Below are 26761 nucleotides of genomic sequence, written 5' to 3'. Positions count from 1 at the left end.
TCCTTCGTAGACCAGGGTACTCGGTAGTTGGCCAGACTGATGTGGTGGGTGGAGTGATAAGTACATTAGCACGGCAAACCTTCCGCTCTCGGGAGCGGCTTGTCGGAATGTTGCCGGGCATCATGAACTCACAAACCTGCAAAACCTCTATCACCATTGCAACCTTTACTTTGAAACCATAACTCGGTAGGTTCTCTAGATGAGTTGATACAAGTGAACTCGCTCTCAACTGGTAAGAATCGTTCCGTTGACAGACACTTGTTGACGCCAGTGTCTGTGGTTTTCTTTCTCACCAACTCCACCAATCTTCCTCCTAGATCTCTTGCTTCTTTGTAAGCAATCGTCAATGACGGCCTGTCTATGAAAAGAACTACTGAAAGCGTTGTGCTCAAGAATTGCCTGCTCCACTGAGGACTTTGAGTTTATCATCCTTTTCGACCCGTTGACAGGAGACAACTCATGAACCTTTGAATTCTGGGGTTTTTGCCTGGACTACACAGAACCCCGACCCTAGGCAGCGTCTATCACGGTGCTATGTTCAGGAAACACGATCATCACACCGAAAGGTTTGCCCAGACAGTTCATATCAGTAGTCTTGGCATCTTCCAGCATCCCCGCTAAGGAACAAATTCTTAGCGGTCTGCTCATAATACAGCAGCTGCAGGATCGGATTGACGAGGCCGCCTTCGCTTTAACCGCAATATATCAGGTCCCAAAGCAGCTTATGAATCTATACACCGGGTTGGATGAGACTGAAGGATGGTTGCCAGGCTTCCGTGGAACATCGAGGATATCAGCCAACATCAGGTTATCTGGATCTGGCTTAGGATCAGCCGGCATCTTCCGATAATGTCGCCCTTTGTGCACTTCTATCTCGCATATAGAGATAAGCAGCTGGTCATGAGAACTTTCATTGGAATTTCCATTTTTGGACAGGCAATTTTAACGGCTATGAATTATCAATATACCTATATATCTCAAGGAATTGAATGTTATAACATATTTAGATCAGTACCTGCCAGTGTATGACAGGGACGCCATGGAATAGGCTTACTCCTGGAAGCGATTGTTACCTACCTAGGTATCTAGATAAGGTACGAAGTACTTTCTGATCCTCAAGCTGTTCGTGACGAGCACTCGTAGCGAACGGGTAACTCCGTCCTGGGCTTTCCAAGATTGCAGATCACATTAGCGTACATACAAAATGGACAACCCACCTCCAACAAGGGATCCACAGACCTTCCGACTGTTCTGGATCTTCTGTGTCATTGAATCTTGAAATATATCATATCCACAACTTAAGCGGAGCGCTGTAATGACCTGATCTACGGTTCTATCGCGATTCACGTTCCGTGGCGAACACTAGTTGTCTAAGGCGGAGGCAATTTTTCCGGCCCCAGTCGAAGCTGCAAACCCGGGTCAATGGAAGATAGCCAGCGCCTTCACTGCATTGCATATCTCCATCATCCTTGAAAGGACAATGCAACTAGGATGAAGACCGCCGACTTTCCCGAGCGAGCAGCCCCGAACGAAGAATTCGATGGCCAAGACTCCCCGCACACCACCAGCGGAAGAAAAGCGAAGCGAAGGAAGGTAGCTGAAGACGAACGAAAACGTGCTGTTAGGGCGTGGGCATTTCTCCTGCTCTTCAAGCTTCGATTGCTAATAACTATTTCCCAGATGTGATGGCTGTCGTAGGGTTAAGGAAAAATGTGAGGGAGGTATTCCATGTCGACGATGTACCCATTTTCGACGGACTTGCGAGTTCAAAGGCATCAAGTCCGAGCCAACACCGCAAGATGGAGGCACTTCAATCTTGTAAGGAGGGCATCTTTGTCGTTCCCTCGTGATCGTTGCTGACATTCTTGTCTGCTTCAAGGTCCCCAAGTCCGGCATATCAGCCAGCCGAACTAAAGGATCGAGCTCGACTTCTGGAGAGGATACTACGACACAAGCTTCCCGGGTTAGATCTGGATACAGCCAACTTGCGGCGAGTCGCGGACACATTAGTCGACACCTCAAGCAATAAGTCTACGACCTCTGAAGCCGAAGGCGAGGGGCCGGTCCTAGCCGATGATGATGTTGAGATTCGACCTGTTGAGGGCAATGTGACTCACTACTCTGGCGAATTCTCATACTGGAATTTCTCGCAACGGATCAAACGACATGTGGAAGACTGGATGGGCAGTGGCAATCCAGACGCGCCGAACTCTGAACGAGTGTCGGAATTCTGGCGTGCGGAGCCACTATTGTCAAGCTCACACAGTCTTTCTGCTGCACTGGCTTGCTGTCCTCCCCGAGACATCGCAGAATTTCTCGTTCATGTATTCTTCCGCCATGCCGAGTCAAACTACTTCTACGTCGATAGGGCTTGGCTGTTGGATATCCTGAATGTGTTCTACACCACACCAAATAAACTTGTTCCACAGGACGCAGGTAAGGTCAGCATCGCACTTGCGATTTTCGCCATCGGTACCCAATACGCGTATCTGGAATCACTGAATCCATCTGGCGCATCGACTCTAGGAGGAATGAGTTTCTCCGAAGATGAGGTTGGCACAATGTTTTTCGAACAAGCAGCAAAACTTCTACCTGAAGTCATTCAGATTTCATCACTGGAAAGTGTACAGGCCTGCCTTCTCCTTGGACTTTATTGCCTTCCTCTTGATGCTTCTGGGCTCGCTTATACCTACTTTAACTTAGCGATGAAAATAGCGATTGTCAATGGCATGCATCGTAAGTACCTAGGGAGAGCTGTTGATGAGATCACGATCGAAACAAAGAATCGCGTCTGGTGGACTCTGTATGTTGTGGAGAAGAAGATCGGGATATTCCATGGACGACCAACATCCGTCCTTCGATCCGATGTGGATGCCGATCTGCCCACAGACCGAGTTGATATGATTCACGTTAGCTCAACCTCCAATATTCCTCACATGGTGGCATCCGTTCACCTGTTGCATAAGCTCGAAGACTTTTTCAAGGAAATGCAACTCCTCAGGAAATGCCAGAAGAGCGAGCTGCAAAGCATTCTCTCTCGCCTGATCACTATGAAAGACTCTCTAGCAAAGTGGTATGAGAACCTACCACATGCAGTCCACAGTCAAGCAGGCTCCATACGGTCGACGAGCTCGCGTCCAAGGATGCATCTTAAACTGGAGTACTGTCTAGTACGTATGTTTGTTGGACGACCTTTTCTATTCAGTCGCCACGCTGCCGGAAGTACCCCCAACTCAACTTCGAGAAAGGACAGCAACGCAACTACCGCTACTGGTGTTGTTGAGACCGATAAGAAGTCATCACGCAGAGCAAGCCTCATTGACGACTGTGTTCAAGCAGCACAGGAGGCCATTTCAGTATGTCGAATGTTACGAGACGGGATTGGTCTAGCAAGAGCTTCATATATTGAGTACAGTTCTTGCCGGGCCTCGCTTTTGGTACTCATTGCCTATTGTATTTACAACCAAACCAACCGATTTAGAGAGCCACTGCAGACAGGACTGTCCATGATACGAGAGATGTCTGCGAGTGGAGCATCGGCAAGAGCCGAAGTCTCTCTCATTGAGGCTCTGGAACGAGCACAGGCAAGATTGCAATTCTTCACCACGACGTCAAAATCTCCGGACACTGCTTCACCCGACGTTTCGGGAGCTGTCTCCGGGTATGACAGATTCAAGAACTGGCAGGCCATGCTCAAGGGAGGTGGTGCCGCCGCCGCCACCAATGCACCAAGCCACAGGATGCAGAACACAAGCATGCCAGTCTCGGTGAAGGAGACCGATATAAACCCGAGCTTTCGACAGCACCATATGCCGCACCACTGGTCGATCGACAGTGGCAGCGAAAATGGCGGGGGTATCCCGAATTTCGCCATCCCGAATTCTGATACAGATCTAAATGGAGGCCTTGGACCCCTTCATTCAGCCGCTGAATCTGCTTTCTTCGGGTTGGACAGCATGATGATGTCTTCGAACGAGACGGTCCATCATCCTGAACGACAAGTGTTGCAGGATTTCCTCGCGATACCTGATTTCGAATTCAACCTTGGATTTGATCATGGAACCAATGGTGGAATGGGACGGATGGGAGCACGAGGCTTTGACGATGGAGCTGGGTTCGCACAGGGCTCTGGTGGGAATCTTGGTCATCATTGGTAGTAGTTGAGTTGGTTTATTCTGTGCCTGGGACTGAAGATGGCACGAGACATCTTGCATAGACTGGCCATCTGCTTGGACTTCATGCTCCGTGTATATTGCTACTGCCCCAAACTGGACCTTTCTGCAGGAACATAGCCCTGGCTACATTCTTTCGTGCTGTAGGTAGTGGTCGACCTAATGGCAAATGCCAGGGGACTGGATGTTGAATATAGTCTAGTTACGGGATCCGCATCCTCCGCGCGATTTTACGAATGATGAAGCCATCATTCCAAGTCTTATTGAGAGAAAGGTATCTATATATGTTGCGCACTAGGAGTCTAGGTAGTTTTAAATTTAGTGGTTGTGTTCGACCGTCTTCAGGGTAGGGGTATCGAAGCTCGATATCGTTATTTAAAAATGAAGAGACACAAGAAATTAAATACTTCGTTATCAGTCTTCCAATATTCTGGTCGACGGTTCTCGATCTCGATATCGTAGATTCGCGTCTAGAAAAGTGCTCAGTAGCTTATTATCTATCTATGCCACCACCCCGACTTGCCTGACTACCTAGGTACCATTTTTCATTCAGTAACGGAAAGAGCGATGCTAGCAGCGCTGCCAGTATTGGAGTCAGGCAGGCCACCGCTTTTGACTCGAATTAGCAGGATTGCTATAGATGACAGACGACTTGATTTCGTTGGGTTAGGTGGACTTGAATCTTGACAACGCCGGATGCAGGTCGCTTTAACGGGCCAGATCACACGGCAGGACAACGAGAGGGGTTCTCTTAGAAGGCGGAGCATAGAGCTGTAGCGCCTTCCTGCTAGTTTGTTCCGATGTTAACCCCAGGTTCTTGGACATGGCTACAGCATAACCTGGTGCAGAATTGGGGTTGTGAGCGATTCAGCCTCATGTTAGCCTGGCGCCCTGCATTCACCCACTTCCTGGCTTCGTAGCTCTCGATTACCTTGGCTTGCCAGACGCCATTGTCTCCGAAGACTGACCGTCGTGCTAGGGTGATTCTCTTCATTTTCACATATAGCGATTCGAGGAGCACCTAGTTCTGGTACTGGTGGTACATCAGATTAGGATCAGCTGGGATGGCATCGTTTGGAAATTTCAACACTTCGGCAGTAGCGGCGCGATCCGAAGCGACATTTGCGGTGGCGAATTTCAACATCGAGCTCAGTTTGTTCACCAATAGAATCACTCCTCCGCGCGAGTTTGAAGAGATAGGTCAGTATTTGTCTGCCACTCGCCTAAAAGAAGCCCAAGAAGGTCACCGCCATATCATTGCACGAAAACTCGGGATTCTCTTCAAAAGCCTCATCCCATCCACACCAAGGCTCATCAAAGCGTATGGAACCCGTGCTTCGGAAATCGCTCGGAGCAATGCGTCCAATCCACGGGGTGATGGCCAGGCTCATGGTGTCTTCGCAAGCAACATTGGGGCAGATGGGACTACATTATGGGCGGCGGCAACGTCAGGGAGGCCTGCCATAGCATGCCACCTCTTAGCATGCATGCTTGCTCGAATGTGGGATCCCCCCAGAAGCAACGTCCATCTGGGTCGAGATCATTGCGGCGAGAAAAGAAGAGGTCGAGAGAAAACTCGTCGAAGAAGGAGAAGTCGAGCAGGAGCTCCTCGCAGCAGCAGCTCAGATGTTTCTCAGATCTGATCTCGCCGACTGGGATGCGAGCGCACGTGCATGGCTGCGGGTTGCTGATTCCGCCATGGCAAAGCGGCAGACCCAGCTTCGATTAATCCTCGACAATTTACGGCTACCCGTCAACACTTCGCGGAAAACATATGGCAATGTCGTACAGGCTTGGACATCCGCCATGGTCCAGATGGAGAAGCTGCTGGACGGAGTGCCCTTACTCCGACTGCAGAGCGGAGACATTTGCCTGGGTATGTCGTCGTGGCATCTCTATCCCAACATGGTCCATCTTTCGTCGGAAAGCAAAACTATTGAACAGAATGATCCCCTCTTCCAAGGTGGTGGCATTGTTACTTTGGGGCTAGATCCAGTAGAATCAGGAGATACCAAAGCATACACATCCATATACTGGTCCCTTCCTCTCGCCAATCTCCGATATTATGGGCTGCCTGTCTCCCGTTGCCGCAACATCAGCACGACTGAAAGAGATCGATTGACAATGGATGAGTTCTTGTGGGTGATGACCACTGCCTACCTGAAACCTTGGGACAATGGAACTACTGCTAAGAAGAATGTCATTCAGTATTTCAGGGACGTGGCAACTTGGCTTGAGCAGGGAACCTTACAGGCGCACAGCAAACCAATATGGTCAAACCCACAAGTATTCTCTCAGCAAGCTCCGCTGGGAATCAAGGCTCCTGTCCAATCTTGGCTATCACTATTCGCGAGAACCTCTGAGCACTATCTATCCAGACTTGACGAAGTGAAAGTACAGAAACTCAGAAACTTAGGTTTGGAATACTGCCACACTTTCAAGGGGGAGCCATTCCAACATATTTTCAGCCCACTTAGCTTTTTCAGAGCTGCTTATGAGATTGAAGACAAGATCAAGCTTCTTCGAGAAATGGCAGAAACATTGAGTCATCAGTCTCCGAACAAAGACTATGAGTTCATTATTGAATATGAATTCAAGCACTCGGGCCATGTGACACACCGAGATGCTGTGGAATATGCGACTGCTCTTCCTGAGACCGAGATAACTGGCAATGGAAAGCTTCAAGGTCCAAAATCTCATCGACGGTGGTTGTTAAAATCATCCTTTGACGACCAACAATCCTTCGGAGAAAGAAGGCCTCACTTTAACAACCTGACCGACGATCAAAAGAAGAATCCCCCATCCGATTCACAGCGATTGGGTTTCGAAAGAAAGCCAGCCTCGCTAGAGGGGAGCATACCAGCGTTAGATCGACGGGCGAGAGAATTGTCTCACTTTGGCGAAATTATCACAGCGGTTCCATCTTCAAATTCTTCATTCCCAGTATTTCAAAGGCATTTGGGTAGACGCTCTGGTAAGAGATTGGATGCAGCTGCAGAGAGTGGTATAAAGACGATTGTGTCCCGCGCTGAAAGACGACACCGATCTGAACGGCACGAGCACCAAAGGAGCTCCAGAGAAGATCCTATCATAATCCTTCAACTCTCCCCTGGCTTGAATATAGTTTACGAGCTAGTCGAAGGCGCTGCTGACGGCATTGCCTTGTTTCGTCGAAGGCGAGATCAAGTCCAGCGGTCGCCGGCTGTAATTCATCAGGGTGGAAGGATAACCGTGGAGCAGAACAAACCGAATACATACGTGATGTCTATCGACAAAATTATGGAGTATTTCACGCCGCCCAAAGTCAACTTTCAGAAGCTTGCAGAAGAACTTGATCATAGCGTCGAGCAGGTCGCCCACTTATGGGGCATATGCCTTGCTGCAAACCTGTACAATAACTTGGACGGCGCAACAGTTGACGTACGCACAGTCCAAATGGATTTCAAAAAGGCCCACTGGGTCCGAAGCGCAGCCAACGGCACAAGAAGAAGCACTTTAGCGACGATATCGCGGGAGAGGCCAACAATCACCCGCTACAATCCATATGAAGAAGGCGAGGAGATGGCCTACGGATCCGCTCCGAAACGTCATGTACCGCGTCTGTCAATGCAGCTCGAAGATGTTGATCATGCAGTTTGTTTTGCATGCATAACCATGTTCGAAACGGGAACGTTCAATCTTCAACCGGATCAGCTGTCGAAGGTCTTTGCTGTCTCTGTAGCTGACTCACTATACATCGCTTCGGCTCTTCTCCGTGACCCAGCGTCAAACCCGAAAGAAACTGCCATTCAAAGATACACAGGCAACATTAGAAGAGCTGGCATTGCATTCCTCGTACCACCACTCGAGCCCATGATCAGAGATTATGGCATTGGGGAGTGGTACGAATACAACCGTCAGGAGTTCGATGGGACCTTAGATGACTTTTTCTCCGGTACAAGCCTCCATCTGACCTTTTCAGAAGCCTCAATGCAAGTAGATGTGGGATACTCAGGTGGCCGAGACATCGAGGCGTATCTCTTGGAGGCACTCGTGTCAGTCTATGACCAGGAACGTCACATTGGGGAACTCGATGTTCTGGCTACGTTTTCTAGCCCCCGACTGACGACTGAACTTCTGACGGTCGCCGAATGTGGACATGGCAACAACGAGCTCAACGCCACACCGGTGCAGAATCAGACTCCCGAACATTCTGCCAACGTGAATTTCATGTCTATCGACAATTTTGCGGAAATCATCAAGCCTCCCTCACAAGCTGGCATCATCCGTGCCCGGGGCAATTGGCAAGCTAGACTTGCTGCCGCTTCCCTTTGCATAGCAAAGAATTACAGAGTCATCCTGAGACCGGAGGGGTTTTGTCTGGCTTGTCTCACGAGAATGTACGTGGACGGAGAAACGCAAACGGTTGCTTCGGAAATAGAAACGAGGAGTCGGGTAGTCATGGTGTTGTAAGTAATGGGACTGTGTTCTTTGCCTATTCCAATTTACCAGGTAGGCCAAATTACATTATTGCTACTCCGGGGTAGTTTTAGAGGTTGGGTAAGAGCCTACAGTGAGCACAGCATGCAGTGTTTACGAGGCAAATGGTGCAGGGTTGAGTCACGTGAATATGACGCAGTTGCAGCACTTCTTCCAATTAGTGACACTCCCTCCAGTTCGCCTACATCCAAGAGTAATTTGTTCCTGCCTGCGTACAACAAACAATCCCCACAACCAACAAGAAGCACGAGATGTATTGAGATCGTTCCAAAACAGCGCTCCATGGCGCTAGATCTCGATGAAGGCTATGTGGCGCCTGGCCTAGCACAAGGTGGTGTCGAGACCTCTCTCCCCATCTTCAACGTCGAACGAGTCCAGTTGCAGTTCAACATCGCCTCGGATTTTGTCGCAGGCCAGGTGGCCAATAATGTATTGATTCTGGCTCTCGCTACGGGGCGCATTCTCCGCATCGACTTAGAGAGCCCATCAGACATTGACGGTTGGTCGATACCATTCTGTTTATTCTGCAAACATAGCTGATGTGTACTTGTGGAATAGATGTCGATCTCCCCAAGAAGACAACTGAAGTCGGGCTAATACGGCGCATGTTCCTCGACCCCTCGGCATCTCACCTCATCATCAGTACAACCCTAGGCGAGAACTTCTACCTCCACAGTCAGTCAAAGACACCCAGAGCGTTGTCGAGATTAAAAGGCGTATCTATTGAGTCGATCGCATGGAACCCCTCCCAGCCGACGGCATCGACGCGAGAGATATTGGTTGGCGCAGTGGATGGAAACATATACGAGACATACATAGAGCCTGCATCCGAATTCTATCGACGGGAAGAACGATATTCGGCCCAGGTATGGAAGATCCCGGACGGAGCGGTCACGGGCTTGTGGACGGAGACTGTGGAAGGTAGAGCTGATATGAGAAGGGTCATTGTTGCGTCGCATTCGAGGCTTTGTCACTGGATAGGCAAAACAGGTGGTCGTGGGCGAGAAGGATCCGCATCTATTTATGCCGACTTGTTCTCTAAAGAGGCGCCTATCACGCATGACGCCCCTGGTGCATCTGCTACGGCCCCATCTTCTTTCTCAGTATCTCCGGAGACGGCAGACTCCAGAGCTGGTTCCGAACGGAGCTTTGCATGGCTCTACTCTCAGGGTGTCTTGACAGGCAAACTTCTCACCTCTCCGACCACTTCCAATCTTGGTTCCAAAGTCTTCAATGAGGCCAAACTTCATCCTAGAGCAATTTTTCCCGAGACTATATCCGCACGTGGCGGTCGCAAGCTTATTCAGGACCCAATTTCTTCTGTAGTACTGTCACAATGGCATGTACTGGCCCTTGCTGAGGGGCGCATTGTTGCGGTCAACAGACTCGATGGGAGTGTTGTCTATGACCAGGTTGTGTTGGAGACAGGGCAGAGTGCACTTGGTCTTGTTGCAGATCAAACGAAGAACACATACTGGCTATTCACAAACCAGGAGATTTTCGAAGTAGTAGCCAATGATGAAGAGCGGGATGTCTGGAAAGTTATGCTCAAGAATCAAGACTACGATGCTGCATTGAAATACGCAAAAGATGCAACCCAGAAGGACTCAGTGGCTACGGCTTCAGGAGATTATCTGTCAAGTAAAGGACAATATCTCGAGGCTGCAAGTATATGGGGCAAAAGCAGCAAAGCCTTCGAAGAGGTCTGCCTGTCGTTAATTGACAATGGGCAAGAAGATGCACTCCGGAAATACCTGACAACCAAGCTCGGATCCTACAAAAAGTCATCATACATGCAGAGAGTCATGATAGCAACCTGGCTTATGCAGATTTATATGGCCAAACTCAACGCACTCGACGACATGGTTGCCACCAAGGCGGAACTGATCGAGAACACGGATGCAGGAGGGGCGAAAAGAGAGCTGGAAAAGACACGAGCCGAGTTTCAAGAGTTCGTCAACAAGCACAAGTCAGACCTTGATGCCAAAACGACCTACGAAGTGATCTCGAGTCATGACAGAGAGGAAGAATTGCTTTTTTTCGCCAACACAATCACGGACTACGATTTCGTCCTCTCATACTGGGTGCAACGGGGACAGTGGACCGAGGCCCTTTCGGTGCTTAACAAGCAGAGCAATCCAGAGACATTTTATCGATATAGCAATGTGCTCATGTCGCATGTCGCAACCGGATTGGTGGAGATTCTGGTGAGGAGAAATAATATTGACGCGCAGAAGATGATTCCTGCGCTGTTGACCTACAACGAAAATGCCAATGTGCCGCTGCCGCAGAATCAGGCAGTGAGATATCTCAACTATGTTGTTACGAACGATTTCAGCGTCCCGGCTTCGGTCCACAACACTCTGATCTCCATCATGGCATCCCATCCGTCGAATTCGGAAACCGCGCTGCTGGGTTATCTTGAAACTCAGCCCACTCCTCCCTTATACGATGCGGATTTCGCATTACGGTTATGTATTCAGCACAATCGGGTACAGTCTTGTGTGCACATATACAGTACCATGGGGCAATACCAACAAGCAGTAGAACTTGCCCTTCAGCACGATGATGTCGATCTGGCGGCCATTGTCGCAGATCGGCTAGAAGGGAACGACCAGACCCGAAAACGCCTGTGGTTATTAATTGCGGAGAAGAAGATCAAAGAGGCATCGTCGATCAAAGATGCCATCAGTTTCTTGAAACAGTGCGACTTACTCAAGATTGAAGATCTCATCCCATTCTTCCCGGATTTTGTGGTGATTGATGATTTCAAAGAAGAGATCTGCGAAGCGCTAGAAGAGTACTCCCGGCATATCGACAATTTGAAACAGGAAATGGATATTTCACAGCACACGGCCGAACAGATCAAGGCCGAAATAGCGGCATTAGACCATCGCTATGCGATCGTGGAGTCGGGCGAACGGTGCTGGATCTGTACGTTACCGGTGCTCAGCCGACAGTTCTTCGTCTTCCCATGTCAGCATGCATTCCACAGCGATTGTTTGGGCAAACGTGTGTTGGAGAACTCCGGAAGCTCGAAACGAAAGCGCATCAAAGACCTACAGACCGAGGTTAATCAGGGACTTAGTATTGGTCCACAACGAATGAAGCTGGTTGCTGAGTTGGACGGGCTCGTCGCTGAGCAGTGTGTGCTATGTGGAGATCTGGGCATTAAGCAGATTGATGAGCCTTTCATCCATGCAGGTGATGATGTGGAGGCCTGGGCTATCTGATGATAGACTAGTAGTTAGTTGCTGGTGAGAGGATTCAAGCCCTGTCTTATTTGAAGTCCTGAATCCACTTCTGTCGGTTCAAGTCACATCAGGATTCAGGATGTGTTTCCAATATCCACTAAACTTCATAATTGGAAGGAACTTGTGAACTATAAAGATTAGTATCATCAGAACTCTGGTCGCTTAGTACTCCTATCAGGTGGGGTGTCAGGCCTGCCGATTATGTAAAGTACCTAGGCAGTCGGGCTTGAGTTAAAACCTTGGCGGCTTGCTGAGTCAACCAGGAACACGGCAGAGAGCCAGGGCGATTGGTCGAGTTGTGTGTTTCCGCGAGGAATGCGATGGGAATACGAGGCGTCAACCCTGCTAGTACGAATAGTGACGGGTAGTGGAGGAGGCCTGATAAGTAAGCATGTCGTTTAGTAGAGAAGTCTTCACCAGGTTGGGTGTGTACGTACGAAGTAGGACAACTTTGAAGGAAGGAGGAGGTGGTGCATCAGTCGTACTCGTAATTGAATCTTTGATGTGGATACTAAGTACCTAGGTGACCCTCGTTCTCCAGACTCGAAGTAAGTAAGAACCAGATTGGGGCGATTAGCTGTCTTGCGTGTGGAAAATAGCCTTAAGGAGGAGGTGGTGGTGGTCAATGCCAGATGCCAGTGGTGGACTTGAAGGATAATTGTTATGCCGAACAACGGTGGAGGGAATTGGACGAATACGGACTTGTGGAATTGAGGTTCTCAGGGTATTAAAATATCGGACTTGAGAGGGAGAATTATGCTGATTCCATATCCATCTCCGTTTATCCAACAGTTTGAGAAGAAAACCACTCACTTGGCTATGAGTCTGAGTCTTCAGCCTGATGGATGGCTTACCACTCGGTGTGCTATGACGAGAGAAGGGACTGGAAATAACAAAAGGATTTTCCGTTGAGGCCGCTGACAAAATGCGGCTTGGCGTCGTCATCGCCTCCAACTTGATTTTTTTGCAGTGGGGGACCTTGGGAAGGTTCAGCCCAGGGTCTGCACATCCTGCCTGGATCAACACTTCATTCGTTGTTTTTCACTCGTATTACTTATCCCCATTGCATCAACGGCAATCTAGTGCGTGCTTCGGACGAAACCCATTTTGAATCAAGCTTCCCCATCACAATTCACATGCAATCCATCTTTACCCCCGTGCCTCTCGTCAAGCCTTTTCGTCCAGCCGCCGGCTTTTCGTGCTTACGGACTTGACTTTTCTGGGCTTAAGCTCCACGGTTTGATGTGATCTCCAGGCCGACTCTAGGGGTCCACATTATTGATTATTCAGACAGTCTCGCTAGGCTCTGATACCACGACGTACAGTATTCGGCGGGATACACGAACACCCGCAGAACACGGACTTAATCAGCTAATAATGATCCTTGAACTCATACGGTAGGCAAAGGTAAAGTAGATTGACGTGCTTCAGATTCAGAAGTATAATATTCACTCCCTCCCACGCTCAATTGACCTTAACCATATTCACTCTCATCCCATTTGGTCTGTGTTCCGTGACTAACATCACCTCACTGCACAACAATCAACATCTCTCAGCCTTCTCCTCCCTTTACACAGCCAATTCACCATCACATTACACTACACTACACAGAAAAAGATGTCAGACTTATTGAGAGATGCCCCAGTGGGCCAGGTCATCCGATGGATTACCAAGAACAAGTATCTTCAGTATCCAGAAGAAAAAGCCGACTTCCAGATCCCAGCCTCGTACGAAGACCATCGAAAAACCATCGGCTCAAATGCCTCCAGTGTTCCTTCTCCAGACTCGGTGGAAAAGAGACTTGAAGAAGACCTCGAGACTGGCCATAGTCCTCTAACTACTGCGCCAACAGCAGTTGACCGCGAAACCATGGCTCCCTCCGAGAGATCACTCTCCAAGATCGTGAGCAGAGCTGATATGTCAAAAGTCAATACACGCGCATCCCTGGAACAAGCGTATACCAATGCCACCCAACAAGAAGCCCTCAAGGCCCAGGTCAGTCGACCAATCGCCCCAACCGTCACCTCCGATGGAACCATCCTTGTTGATTGGTACACAACCGACGACCCAGAAAACCCGCAGAATTGGTCCAACAAGAAGAAAGGTTTGGTCGTCTTGCAGGTCTATCTCTACACCCTAGCTGTCTACATGGGTTCCGCCATCTACACACCCTCAATTCCGTACGTTGTTGAGCAGATGGGTGTTTCCGAGACCGTCGCCAGCCTCGGATTGTCCATGTATGTTCTGGGTTACGGTATTGGCCCTTTAATCTTCTCACCACTATCGGAAATTCCCATCATTGGAAGAAATCCTCCCTATATGGTGACGCTTGGCATCTTCGTTATCTTGAGTATTCCCACAGCTGTGGTCAACAGTTTCCCTGCTTTGGTCGTTCTCCGATTCTTGCAGGGGTTCTTCGGCAGTCCTTGCCTTGCAACTGGTGGTGCTTCGATTGGAGATATTTACTCTCTTCTCAAAATGCCTTACTTCCTTACTGGATGGGCTGCTTTTGCAACTGCAGGTAAGTCAACCTCCCTCGAAATTCACACAAATATCTAAACTAACAAAAATTCAGGTCCTGCCCTCGGCCCCATCATCTCGGGATTCTCTGTTCCAGCAGAAAATTGGCACTGGTCACTCTGGGAGATCGTCTGGCTCGCCGCTCCCGTCTACATCTCACTCTTGTTCCTCCTACCAGAGACCTCGGCCTCCAACATCCTTCTCCGTCGTGCGGCCCGCCTTCGAAAACTCACCAGCAAGAACAATCTCAAATCTCAATCGGAAATTGACCAGGAGAATATGACTGTTAACGAAATTATCGTGGACAATCTCTGGCATCCAGTTCAAATCAACGCTCTTGACCCTGCTGTGCTCTTCACCAGTTTGTACACTGCTCTGATGTACGCCATCTTCTACTCGTTCTTCGAAGTCTTCCCCTTGGTCTACGCAATCGGAAATGGTCCCAATTCACCCACTCAAGGCTATGGCATGAACGCAGGAGAAATCGGATTGATCTTCCTCTCCATCTCCGTTGGTGTCAGCATCGCCATCGCCATCTACGTCTGGTATCTACGCTACGTTTTTGAACCAGAGGTGATGACCCAAGGACTTGGTGAACCAGAGCGACGCCTGATTCCTGCACTTCCAGCAACCTTCTTGCTCCCAATAGGACTGTTCCTCTTTGCCTGGACCGCCAATTCATCTCCCAAGATTCACTGGATCGTCCCAACCATCGGTGTGGTCATCTTCACCATTGGCATTTTCATCCTCTTCCAGTGCATCTTCATCTACATCCCACTCACATACCCTCAATACGCTGCTTCCCTGTTCGCAGGTAACGACTTTGTGAGATCGTCCATTGCAGCGGGCGCCATTCATTTCTCCCGGCCCTTGTTCCACAACCTGGGTGTCGGTAGTGGTGTCTCGCTTCTGGCTGGTTTGACTGTTGGTGGTATCATTGGCATCTTCGCCTTGTGGATGTTTGGTGGCAAGCTCCGTGCCAGAAGTAGATTTGCTGCCAAGTAAATCACACTCTTTTTGTTGGACACCAAGAATGACAAAGAGAGTTGATGGAATTTCGAATTCTCCATCCCCAAATCTCGAGTTGTTCGTCCCAGCTATCACGATGAATACCAGACCGGGGGTCTATCTTGTCACGAGTTCTCAGATTTATGATTCCATGCATTTTAGCAAGCGAAGGCGTTGAAGGGGAACATGTGTTTTTGATCCTACGGCAATAGTACTGCTGGATTATCACAGATAGATTGATACCTATTCAAATCACAGTGGGAGATGGAATGTTCAGGATTGGCTCTTTTATCAAAGGCTATCCATTCTTGTACAGATAATAATCATATGATTCAATCACAAAAAGCCTGGAAACAATCTTCACATGTGATCCGCTGATTCTACGATCCCCTTGCACTATCAATACTAAGTACTCTGTGTCCAGCATTGTCCTGACGCCTCGACTTAGTCACTGTCATGTTCGTTCCGTCACAGAGCCGCTTTCTGCATACCTATACACTTTATTTTGAGATCCGATTTTTGGACCCACTAGGGGGTCCCATAATATGCGGGAAGTAGCGAGACTACCAAATAACCGGGAGTTTAGTTCATCACGTGACGAGAGTAGTGACACACCCGAACCACCACCGCAACATTCCACTCAGCTCGTACTTCAGCCTACGGCATACCAACACATTTCAGCCTGATTGAGATCAATCTTCAAGATGAATTCAACTCACCTAGCTGAGCCACTGTATCCCATCAACGGCGCCCTTGACCGTCATTGTTCTGGCTCATCAAGCTTCACTAGCCTCTCTGGCTTAGACTCCTGGTCATTGGCACTGTGCAGATTGGTTCATCCTAATGGCACTCCCCGCTCAACCATCTTGCCGCGATGAGTTCGAGATCGCCATCATCTGCGCCCTGCGCATCGAACGAGACGCCGTTGAAGCGCTGCTAGATGAAGAGTATGAAACAGACAGCTTCTCGTACGGAAAGTCAGCTGCGGATAAGAATGCCTATACAACAGGGCGGATAGGAGACCAAAATGTAGTTCTGGCATATATGCCAAGTATGGGCATGATTACCGCCACCGCCGTGGCAGCCAACATGGGAGCTAGTTTTCAGGGAATCAAATGCGCACTGGTGGTAGGCGTCTGTGGCGGCATTCCTATCACGGCCGACGGCACCGAAATCCTGCTGGGGGACGTGATCATCAGTACGTCGGTGATCCAGACCGATTTTGGTCGACAGTTGCCTGATAGGCTAGTGCGCAAGAAAGAGGAGGAAGACACTTTAGGCCGGGCCAACCCGGAAATTCGAGCTTTTGCAGGGAGACTATCAGGCTATCTAGTACGGACTCGACTCGAGGAGAAGACGGCTGCCTATTCTGCTCAGGTTTGTGCAAAACCAGGATTTTCTCAGTCAGTCTATCCAGGACCAGAACACGACAAGTTATATCCAGCTGACCACCGACATAAGCATCGCCAGAAGACGGGCGTTCAAGCAAACAAGATCCATGAACCATGTATTTGTGATAATTGCCAGAGCCAGGACGACGAAGCTTGTCAACTAGCACTGCAAAGCTCGTGTGAGGACCTCGGGTGCGCCGACAGTCTGTCTGTGGAGCGCACACGGATACAAAAAGCGATGGGGGTGGGTACTGATGGACGGGTTCTAAATGACGCTGAAGTCCACGAAGCCCAAGCACCTGCGATTCATTTTGGCCGAATGGCTTGTAGCAACCAAGTGATGAAGAGTGGGAGGCATCGTGACCAGATTGCTCAGGAAGAGAAAGTGATTGGATTCGAGATGGAAAGTGCCGGTACGGGGCATGTTGTGCCGACGATCGTGATCAAAAGCGTGTGTGATTATGCGGACTCTCATAAAAATAAGCGGTGGCAAGATTATGCGGCTGTGACGGCGGCGGCGTGTACGAAGGCGGTTTTGGAGGAGTGGAGGAACGTTGATCGGCCCCAGACCCATCGCCTGGAGCGAGGAGATCAAGGTTAGAACTTCCTATCTGCATTGGAATGAGTTTCAATTGCATGGTCAGACTGCTGACATGAATTGGCTCCGCAAATTATGCACCTACTTACTACTACGCAGGTTCTCTCCCTCGTCGGAACCGGTTTTCATCACCTCCAGGCACACAGCTTCAGCGAGCCTCTCCCTTCATAATTCCTTTCGACACCAACTCTCGATTCGTCCCCCGCTACAAGCAGCTAGCTGTCCTAGAGGAGAAATTTGGTTTTACCAGTCAACCAGCCCTTCCCAAGCCGAGGATAGTAATCCTCGGCATGGGAGGAGCTGGCAAAACAGAGCTTGCAATACACTTTGCAGAGAGTCACCGGCACGACTTCCAAAGTGGAACCCTGTGGTTGGATGGCTCCAGCATGCCACAACTAAGAAATAGCTTTCTATCCATGGCCAATGCATTGAGTACAGATTCAATTATTGCTCCGGACATGGCTCAGCTATACTGCCAAAATTGGCTCATTAGGCAGAAGGGTTATCTCTTGATTGTAGATAACCTGGATGATGATGAAATGGTACATTTTCTGCGAGTTGAGTTTCTCAGGTCCGGAATGGAAGGAGCAATTCTCATAACGAGTCGAAACTCGTCTCTCAAATCTTCGTGGTTTGTTGTTGACGTGGCCGAGCTGAGCGTTGAGGAGGGTTGTGCACTTCTGCAAGGTATAACTGGACTTGAGGATTCAGAGATGGTGGAACCTCTGAAGAGCGAGATTGAAAGTCTTCTTCGCGATCTGGGGTATCTAGCACTGGCCGTTGACCAGGCTGCCGCATTCATTTGCGAGACTAATATGAGCATATCAGAATATCGGCGACATCTTAGAGAAGATGCCGCTACCATACTAATTGAGCCATCAACGAGGCCACAGCGTCGTCCTGAGCAAAATGCGACTTGGACGACGTGGAAGATATCGCTTAAAAAAGTGCGAGAAATATCGGAAGGGACATGGGAGCTCATGCTATTCTTGGCCCTCCTCAATCATGAGGGAATTGGACTGGCTGTTCTTGAATCTGCGTGTCAATCGCAATGTTCCTGGTCTGAAGATGGTGTCTACAGTCCGGTACCAACAGATGAGGAATGGATACCACCAATTTTGTCCACTATTTTCTCGACAAGTGTGGCTTTGCGCAAGGCCCTGGGGTTGCTCCACAGATACTCTTTCATACGCTGGAAGATTGGAAACCGAGAAATAGCTATGCACACTCTGGTGCAACAATGGACCTACCAGCAAGCATCTGCGAATCCTGCCAAACTGACAACATTACAGAAGTGTGCAATTGGCATAGTATCTAATTACCTGAAACCACAGGATCAGCTTCCCCCTTTTGCACCTTTGTCAGATAGCCTCAGGGTCGGAGCGGAACGATCTTTGCCACTCTTTCCTTGGAGAGACTATCCAGAAATCAATGTGCACGCGCAGAAGTGTCTGTCGTTCTCAAAGAAAATGAACAGCATGACAAGCACAACATGTTTTCAATCTCTCAGTCTGCTCTCAACCTTTAATCCTTGGACATCTCCTCAGCTGGGACGAGAGGTCCTTCGTGCAATACGCGTCAATGCGTTTTTGCTAAATCGGACCCGGCTCTCGGTGGAGAACCAAAGAAATCAAGATTCTTTGTCCTTTTCGATTCTCATGTGGGAGATCTTCTATTCCCGAGTATGCTCATGCCATAAGGATCCTCAACGCTGTGAACGCTGCCTCTCACTTCTGTCTCAAGGTGAGGCCGTTTTCAAGCAGACTGCAGACAATGGATCAAGGGTTCCACCACTCGTGGCAGCGTTACGAACAAATTTATTCTGGCTTGTACATCTGGACGTCTCCGCCAATGTTAATTACTGGGGGCCACGCAAGATCTTACAGCCGGAAAGGTCATGGATTGAAGCCTATGTGGCAGCCTTGGATGGATACTTGGTTGCTCAGGTAGCACACATGGCCCCGAGGTTGGGGCAAGGCAGCTTGGACGATTGGAGTGCGTGGTTACTGCCTACAGATATCGTAGGTACCTTTTGGGACGAAGCGTTGGCGGACGTCACCCCCACATATACATTGAAGAAGCTCTGTGGACTGGATTCTGAAGAGTACAGGCGGAGCATGTTCCATCTGACCACCAAATGGCTTGTCTCAGAAAAGTATACGTCAGTGATTGATGCGCTATGTCCCTTGGTTCGATTGTCTATCGAAAAGCCAAGCACAAGCTGGTCTCACGAAAGATGCATTGTTCGACTCCTCGAATGTTTGCGTCAAATGAAAAGAAGAGAAGAGTTGGAAGAAATTCTCAATGAGGTTCAGGCAGCATATCATCGAAATGGACTGCAGTTGAATGCCTTTCGCTCGGCTCTCCCATCAGATTGGGGTACTCCACAGGTTTGTCAGATCTCCTTTCTCGTGTCATCACCTCAGCCGCGTTATCTGTACCTAACCAGCTTCGGAACAGGGAAGCACAGACAGAAGGAAACAAGCGGGACAGCCTGAGGCTGTAAAAGGCCACAGCTCTACATGGCATATTTTCATCAAGTCCTTGACAGGGAAAACGATAACCATTGAAATCGACTCCAAAGGGTTGACGAATCAAATAGCAGATGCTTTGTATGACCGAGAAGGAATACCGATTACGGATGGGCGCCTGATCCACGGTGGCAAAGAGCTGCAGAGGGATAGGAGGATTCTGGACTATGAACTGCAAAACAACAGCACGGTATACCTTGTCCTTCGAATGTTGGGTGGGTGTGGGCAAAGTCGGGCCTGGCTGGGATTTGACTAAATAACGATATTGGCCTGTGCCAGATTTTCTCCTTCGTCTTTGGGATTCTGAAGGGATTGACAAATTTGAAAGACTTTATGCGTTAATCAGTATTACTGTGGCCATACTATAAGACACAGAACGAAGAAAGATTGTCAAGTGTCAGAGGAAAGCAAGGTGCAAGCGGCGGTTCGTTGACCTTCCAGACCTGATTTGCCTTGTGGCGCTGCGCTACAGAACTCTTGCTGCTATGCTATGAGTCAGAGGCCCAAGTCACGACCCACGAGTTCCCTTCCGTATTCTCATCGGTAGTGTCCGTACTTGGTAAATACGAAAAGTCCCTCCCCTTATTCTACGAAGTGATGGGTACCTAGGTACCCACTGGTGAGCCTTGGGGTTTGAGCTTTCCTTAACACAGGACTTTACGGGCCCTAATGAATAAAAAAAAGGGTCTCAAAATAAAAGTGTGTGCGCAGAACCTGAAGCCACAAACGACTGCAAAATTGCTGTATAGCAGCATACCCAAAGACACGTTGATGATAATACTCTCTCTACCCAATCGATATAGAAGAAGCGAACGGGCGAAAATTTAACATAACAGTGCAGTGCACTCAGTCCCAAGTTTTCAGGATACCCTCCTAGAAAACACCTTCCTCCAGGACTGGACATCACAGTCTCAGACAGCGCATCTAGCCTTACTCCATCCACTGATAACACCAAAAAACTCCATCCGAAAGCGAAGACGCTGTATGTAGCCCATCATAAATAAGAGAGCCAACAATGCCATGCTCTGACACAACCTTCAAGCTCTTGTTCTTGTTCTTCATGTTCGTGTCGCTCTCCCTCAAGATTCGCGCTTCAGATTCTCCGACTGTGCCTTCAAGCCCTGCAGCGCCAGCGTCTTGGCGAACAGAGTCTGGGGCTTCGCGTTCCTGTTTTTCAGGCGTTCGTTAGTCTCATTCTATTCTCATCTCGGGTCGCCTGTATGTTTTTAGGTACGGTGCGGAATTGGTACGTACTGGAATCTCTTGCCCTTGATCTCGCTCAGTTTCTTGGTCGTCGGGCTGCGGATCGCGTCGCTGGGACTGATATATGTGTTGTTGTTGCCATTGGGGCCGTGAGAGTGGCCGAGACTGGTGTTCGTGGTGACTTCGAATCGTGGGATGGGCTTTAGGTCGTTGGATAGGATGTTATTGCTGGGTGGGGATTTCATGTCGGTGAGCTTTTTCTCGAGGGAGTGAGATTGTGATTGTGATAGTGTTTTTGAAGGCGAGGTTGCTTGTTTGTTGGGGGAGCGTTCTGAGAGAGGCTTGCTTGGTGACATTTTTGGGGTGGTGTCGGTGTCGCTGACGATGATGAGATGGGAGATGAGTGTTTTGTTTGGTGGGAGAGTTTTCTGGGTGTGGTGTATGAATTAGTGGTTGAATCGTCGATACACTCCAATGGATCGGTCCTTGAAACTTGGCAGCTTAGAAAGCTAGAATATTGTGTCTTGGAATCTTCAATGGGTTCTTTCTTACGAGAGTGAAATGGTATGTGGAAGAAACGGTAGAAGGAAGAAATCCCGAAGCCTTATGATATCAGACAGAGAGGTGTGACGGTCTGTGTGTGATGGTTGCCAGGGTCTAGGAGTACCATGTGCTTGTCAATTAATCTCCAAGATCGACGGGATAGGCTTGCCTAATCCGCTGAGATTCAGTTGCTCGGAGAATATCTAGACGATCCACACATGCTATTTGGTGGTCACAAGGATTTTGCGTCTGTTTACGATATGACGTCGATGTCTATGGTGACCTGGTTGGCTGGACAACCGGTGGGGGCGGAATTATCAGGTCGACTTCAGCTTAGTACTGTAACACCCACTACGTTGTCCCATAAACTTAGGCGCAACCACGAATATGGGATCGGCTGTGCAAGATGCAGATGTCAGGTTATAGTTGTTATTGTCTCCAAGAGGCCCGAGCCGCCTTGAAATCCTTTGCATATCTCTGTACCGTACCCCTCTATCTGAGTACCCTAATCCAAAACAGGGCGGGAATAAAACCTCACGTTCTCCCCAGTCTTCGCAGGCACATAAAGGTGTCAGTCTATTCTGGAGTGCTTTCACTCTTACGCATCATCTCAGCAAATCTGCAGATGCTATCCAATCATGACTGATTCGTTCCAGTAGATATATATCTCAATGAGAGCGCCCCTAGCTTGTTTTGAGATTTTCACTAGCTAGAGCGATTGGTGATCGAATGGTTAGAACTTCTGACGTCTAATTCCTCTGTGGTGTACTTTTGAAGCCCTCAAGCTCCGCCGTTTTATGCATAGTCTGACAGTTTACCAGGTGAGCATCGGTCCGTTTCCAATGCTCACTACAAATGCCTTTTCTGCTCCAAGCTAGCAAAAGACCGAAGCCCGAATCCCACATTCCAAATAGGAGAACTTTTAGGTGATTTCCTGGTAGGCAGATAAATAGCCTTGAAGAATGACAATAACATCCGACCTATCGAATGAGAGTATCTCATAGATCGTCTTCATCGTCATCACCCTCCACCTTTTGATACAAAAAGAACTGCACAAAAATCGCCATATCCAAAAACAACGTTCCCAAACTACCCGCGATCCAACTCGCGTTGACCGCAATATACCTGGCATAGATAGCCCCAGACTCACCAGCCTTACAATGACCCGGCTTCCGACAGATGGGCGAATATGCAAAGATGGACATGACATATGTCAAGTTTCCAATACAGGCAAACAAGAAAAACAACAGCGAGACGCCTTCCGTGCTTTTTCGTTTATAGTTGAGTAACAATTGCGGAAGTCGAGATCCAAGATATAGCACCGCACAGAGATAGCCGAAGATCTGGCCCAAAGTATCGAATTCGAGTTGGTCAGATTCTTCGTCTTTGATGGAGTGCTTGCGATGCACTTTGCGGGAGGTAATCCACCATCCAAAGACACCAGCGGCGCAGACGAGGAGCACAGCAAAACTGTTAAAAATGACGGTCTGCAGTGTCGTAGTGGGCTTGGCGTTCTTGACAGCTGGTGGATCACCGGGTTTGGGGGCATCGAGCAGAGGCGTGACAGGGGACAAATGGGTTCCGTCGACAGAGAGATGTCGTTGCAACGCACTGATGGAACGCGAGCGATCATTCTCATCCCTCGATGGCGGCTGAGTTACCGAGCCACTGTGTAAGAGCGGCCGGGTCTCAGCGTCTCCATTAGAATGTGATGGTCGAACCTCGTCCCTCAGCGTGAAACCCCGATAGTAAAACACCTGCATCATCAAAACGATATCCGCCAATGTATAATATACAGCCAGGATCGTCATCGTAGGCAAGACCCCCTGCAGGATGGCGCCGAGGATATTAAACACATCTCCAGCAAGCCAGATGACGATGAAAACAATGGATAGTCCTTCGGCCGACCCTCTCCTGAAGTTCTCAATGATCTGTGGTGAAAATACCACTACCCAACAGGCGATCGATATTGATCCACAGATCCCCGAGAGAGCTTCGATGTCGAGCGAAGTGCCCTGCTGTGGAGGAAACATGGTTGAAGCACCGGAGGACGAAAGAAAGCGTGGTTCCACAAATTACCGCCCCTTAGATAAATGTCGTATGAGAAGAGCACCCGAGTTCCTTGCTGATGCACCAGGGAACACGAATCCTAGATTAGACAAAATATGATATATCGTGAAAACAAGAAAAGTAGACGGAAGGAAAGAAGACCAGAAGGAAATGACGACGGTCCGTGGTTCTTACTGTGACTAATGGAAATGGAGCAAGTCGGTGACGATGTGGTCAATGCAAGCTCTTTTCCCTGAAATTTTCAGAGGCCGGCACGTGACCCTCCCGCATAAACCGAAATCTGGGGGAAGGCGTGGCGAAAAACAAAAGGCTATCCGCGGGTGTCCATGAGTCTCTAGTCGGGGAGGGGAGGCAGGGAATCAACACCTTCATCGGTTGCGACAACCGAATTCCTATCATGCTTTAGCGCTGTTTAGGGAAGTGATTCGCGATAGAGGCTTATGCAAGGTACGAGGCACCATTGGAGAAACCTCGTAACGAAGAGGTAAATGCACCACCAGGATTTCATTTGAGTAAGTCATATCTTATGATTGATCATATATAAGTGACCAATAAACTACCTGAAGTTAGCGATATCCATAGTCTATCCATCAGTCCTCCAATTTTTAAACTGTGTTTGACAGGATCCATAAGGTTTTAAATCACCATAGCTCTCTGTTGTGGCCAATTCCGGACCCGTCCATGCCCAAGTCTGGCGATTTCAAAATCATCCCATACACCCCATCATGCTTTATCCGCTGGAATCAAATGACATCCAGATTCGTAGACAATATGGTATCGTAGTAGTTAGCCCCAGGCCGTAGTCGCAGATGTCGTCCGTGGCCAAAGCCGAAATAACGCAACACGAAATCGAGTGTTGAGATGTCGCATGAAAGAAAGCCGCAAAAGTGTCCATAATCGCACATCATTATTTTCTCTTACTGGCGCATCCAAATAGTGCGAGAAAGCCGCCGCCGCCGCCACCACCACCAGTGTTGGCACCACTTTCGTTCTTCATGCTGGGTGTTTTGTTCTCTGTTGGCATATCTTTTATCGATGGTGCCTTCTCTTGCTTGAGCGATATGCTGCTCAGATCTTTACTGTTCTGCGCCCAGGCGAGGTCTTGCTGAACGTCAATGCCCAGACCGGCTTCTGTTCCATCTCGTGGTTTCTCAAGCCACTGCTTCAGATCATCCGAGGTCTTCTCGTCCACGCTGTTCGCCTTCATCTTATTCCACATGGAAAGCATGTTGTCTATCATAAATTAGTCGAGTTGAAACAAAGCAAACGTTGTATGTCAAAACACTCACCATATTCTGCCACTACCTTCCTCAACTCCCGTAGCACTCTCGTTCTCTTTAGGAGCTTCTCAGATGCAGAGCCTTGAGAGTTGGGATTTTCTAGTTCCAGGATTTCCTTCTCGAGTTGAGCAATCTCATCTTGCAGACACAGCAGAAGTCGGACATGGACATCATCGAATCTCCGGAATACCACAGTGTTTTCCGAGGTCATGAAGGATGCCAACTCGGAGTGTTCGGATGGTTTGAATTGGTGTAATGAAGGGACGGGGTTTTCTGATGGGAGAAGGGGCGACTTTCGTGGGCCATTGCCATGCGTTGACGGTCTTCGTGCTTGAGGAGGAAGTTGAGGTAAAGGTGCAGTTGGAGCTGGAGTTGGGGTTTGAGAATCATAGATGGTGGATCGAGGGGTGGTTGGCCGTGAGTCGGTTGATTTTCGTGGTTTATGACGCACTGAAGGTGGCTTGGATATTATTTCTGCATCATCTGAACTTGAATTACGTCGCGATCGAAGAGAAATGTTCGAGGGATGAGAATGCAAAGCTCGTTGGCGTCTCTCTGAAGCTGATGATTTCATTGCGTGAAGCTTGGGAGTGGTAGATTCTGGCTCTGGTGGCGGCTCCGACGGTATTAGTCTGGGAGAAGGCGGTAGCTGTGCCACTGGTGTTGCCGCTGGAATTACAGGTACCGTAGGTCCGAGTCGAGGTGATTCGGCAGGCGTCTGTGGAAGGCTTGGTACAAAGGAAGGTCGGCCCATGGAGGGGGCGATAGAGTGAGCCATCGAGACGGGTTTGCGATTATACTTGGAAGTGGGAGGAAAGACTGAACCCTTTCGTGTAGAAGTCATGGAAGATCTTGACGAAGGGCTGATCATTGCTTCGTCCAAGGTGGTCTCTGGGTTGCTAGCAGCCTGATCCTCAACCACACTTGATGTGCCATCGGTGCTAGATCCACTGATCATTTCTCCAGGAGTCTCTGTCCCAACCGAGATCTTCTCTTCGATAGATGCTCCTCCCATCGATGTCGGACGTCGATGATGTCCTAGTCTCTCTGGGTGACCAGCCCGTACGGCTTCACTGATCACAGGTACGGGCTCGACGGGTTCCTGAGGACTCTGTGGTCTTGATTCCGAGCTTACGCTTTCAGGAGCTAATGAGCTTTTCGAATAGTTGTGAGATATGCCTGGTCGAGGCTTCGGGGAGGTGGCCTGGTTAGGGAAGAGAGAGAAAGAGGCGGAAGGCGGAAACGAGGCATTCTGGTATGGTGAGAGTTCTTTCTCTACTGTAGGCGAAGGAGGTTGAAAAGCTGCTCCACCCAGCATAGGGATCCAATTCGGGTCGTGAATATCAGGTAGAGGTGCTGTGTTGAGGTAGGACCTTCGGCCAGTGGGCAGCTCGATAGGAGCCATTGTCGTCGCCATTGCCTCTGGCTCTCAGTCGAGACAGTTATACGAAGTGGACAAAATATCTCGTCAATTCGTTCCAGTAGAAGTTGCGGTCCTAAGGTCGTGTCTGAGGAAAGCCGTGATTGAACAGAGCATGGCCAGGTGACAAGAAAGGACGGGACAAAAGAATTAGCGAGAAGCAGAAGTTGTTGACCAACTCAACGCGCTTCACATGTACAAGGGATTCAAGACCCAAGAATCTAGATATTGGGGAAGACGAGGGCAGTCCGAACATGCCGTTTCGATGGAAGCACATTTGATTTCGGGAAAG

At 49.1% G+C, this 26761-nt stretch overlaps 8 protein-coding genes across 8 annotated transcripts; 5 read left to right on the top strand and 3 right to left on the bottom strand.

The window, feature by feature from the left end:
* Positions 1-1491: 1491 nt before the first annotated feature.
* Positions 1492-4157, top strand: LTR84_000485 (uncharacterized protein; the record flags this gene model as incomplete). Its single annotated transcript, XM_064844115.1, has 4 exons — positions 1492-1628; positions 1681-1694; positions 1773-1818; positions 1880-4157. The coding sequence occupies 4 exons, from the start codon at positions 1492-1494 to the stop codon at positions 4155-4157; spliced, it is 2475 nt and encodes an 824-aa protein (XP_064711975.1).
* A 1079-nt stretch (positions 4158-5236) lies between these two features.
* On the top strand, positions 5237-8624 carry LTR84_000484 (uncharacterized protein; the record flags this gene model as incomplete). The annotated part of the gene is made up of 2 exons (XM_064844114.1): positions 5237-5564; positions 5689-8624. 2 exons carry the CDS (start codon positions 5237-5239, stop codon positions 8622-8624), a joined length of 3264 nt encoding a protein of 1087 aa, XP_064711974.1.
* A 309-nt stretch (positions 8625-8933) lies between these two features.
* Positions 8934-11884, top strand: LTR84_000483 (uncharacterized protein; the record flags this gene model as incomplete). Its single annotated transcript, XM_064844113.1, has 2 exons — positions 8934-9150; positions 9210-11884. 2 exons carry the CDS (start codon positions 8934-8936, stop codon positions 11882-11884), a joined length of 2892 nt encoding a protein of 963 aa, XP_064711973.1.
* Positions 11885-13522: 1638 nt separating this feature from the next.
* On the top strand, positions 13523-15430 carry LTR84_000482 (uncharacterized protein; the record flags this gene model as incomplete). The annotated part of the gene is made up of 2 exons (XM_064844112.1): positions 13523-14426; positions 14481-15430. 2 exons carry the CDS (start codon positions 13523-13525, stop codon positions 15428-15430), a joined length of 1854 nt encoding a protein of 617 aa, XP_064711972.1.
* An 846-nt stretch (positions 15431-16276) lies between these two features.
* LTR84_000481 (uncharacterized protein) lies at positions 16277-17425 on the top strand (the record flags this gene model as incomplete). The annotated part of the gene is made up of 1 exon (XM_064844111.1): positions 16277-17425. The coding sequence occupies one exon, from the start codon at positions 16277-16279 to the stop codon at positions 17423-17425; it is 1149 nt and encodes a 382-aa protein (XP_064711971.1).
* A 3607-nt stretch (positions 17426-21032) lies between these two features.
* Positions 21033-21512, bottom strand: LTR84_000480 (uncharacterized protein; the record flags this gene model as incomplete). The annotated part of the gene is made up of 2 exons (XM_064844110.1): positions 21033-21120; positions 21208-21512. 2 exons carry the CDS (start codon positions 21510-21512, stop codon positions 21033-21035), a joined length of 393 nt encoding a protein of 130 aa, XP_064711970.1.
* Positions 21513-22697: 1185 nt separating this feature from the next.
* Positions 22698-23732, bottom strand: LTR84_000479 (uncharacterized protein; the record flags this gene model as incomplete). The annotated part of the gene is made up of 1 exon (XM_064844109.1): positions 22698-23732. One exon carries the CDS (start codon positions 23730-23732, stop codon positions 22698-22700), a length of 1035 nt encoding a protein of 344 aa, XP_064711969.1.
* A 944-nt stretch (positions 23733-24676) lies between these two features.
* On the bottom strand, positions 24677-26454 carry LTR84_000478 (uncharacterized protein; the record flags this gene model as incomplete). Its single annotated transcript, XM_064844108.1, has 2 exons — positions 24677-25002; positions 25059-26454. The coding sequence occupies 2 exons, from the start codon at positions 26452-26454 to the stop codon at positions 24677-24679; spliced, it is 1722 nt and encodes a 573-aa protein (XP_064711968.1).
* Positions 26455-26761: the final 307 nt, after the last annotated feature.

The sequence above is a fragment of the Exophiala bonariae genome (assembly GCF_035927105.1).
Source record: "Exophiala bonariae strain CCFEE 5792 chromosome Unknown scaffold_1, whole genome shotgun sequence".
Taxonomy (NCBI): Eukaryota; Fungi; Ascomycota; class Eurotiomycetes; order Chaetothyriales; family Herpotrichiellaceae; genus Exophiala; species Exophiala bonariae.
The sequence above is the reverse complement of the archived record's forward strand: the minus strand, read 5'-3'. Positions and strand labels throughout refer to the sequence as shown.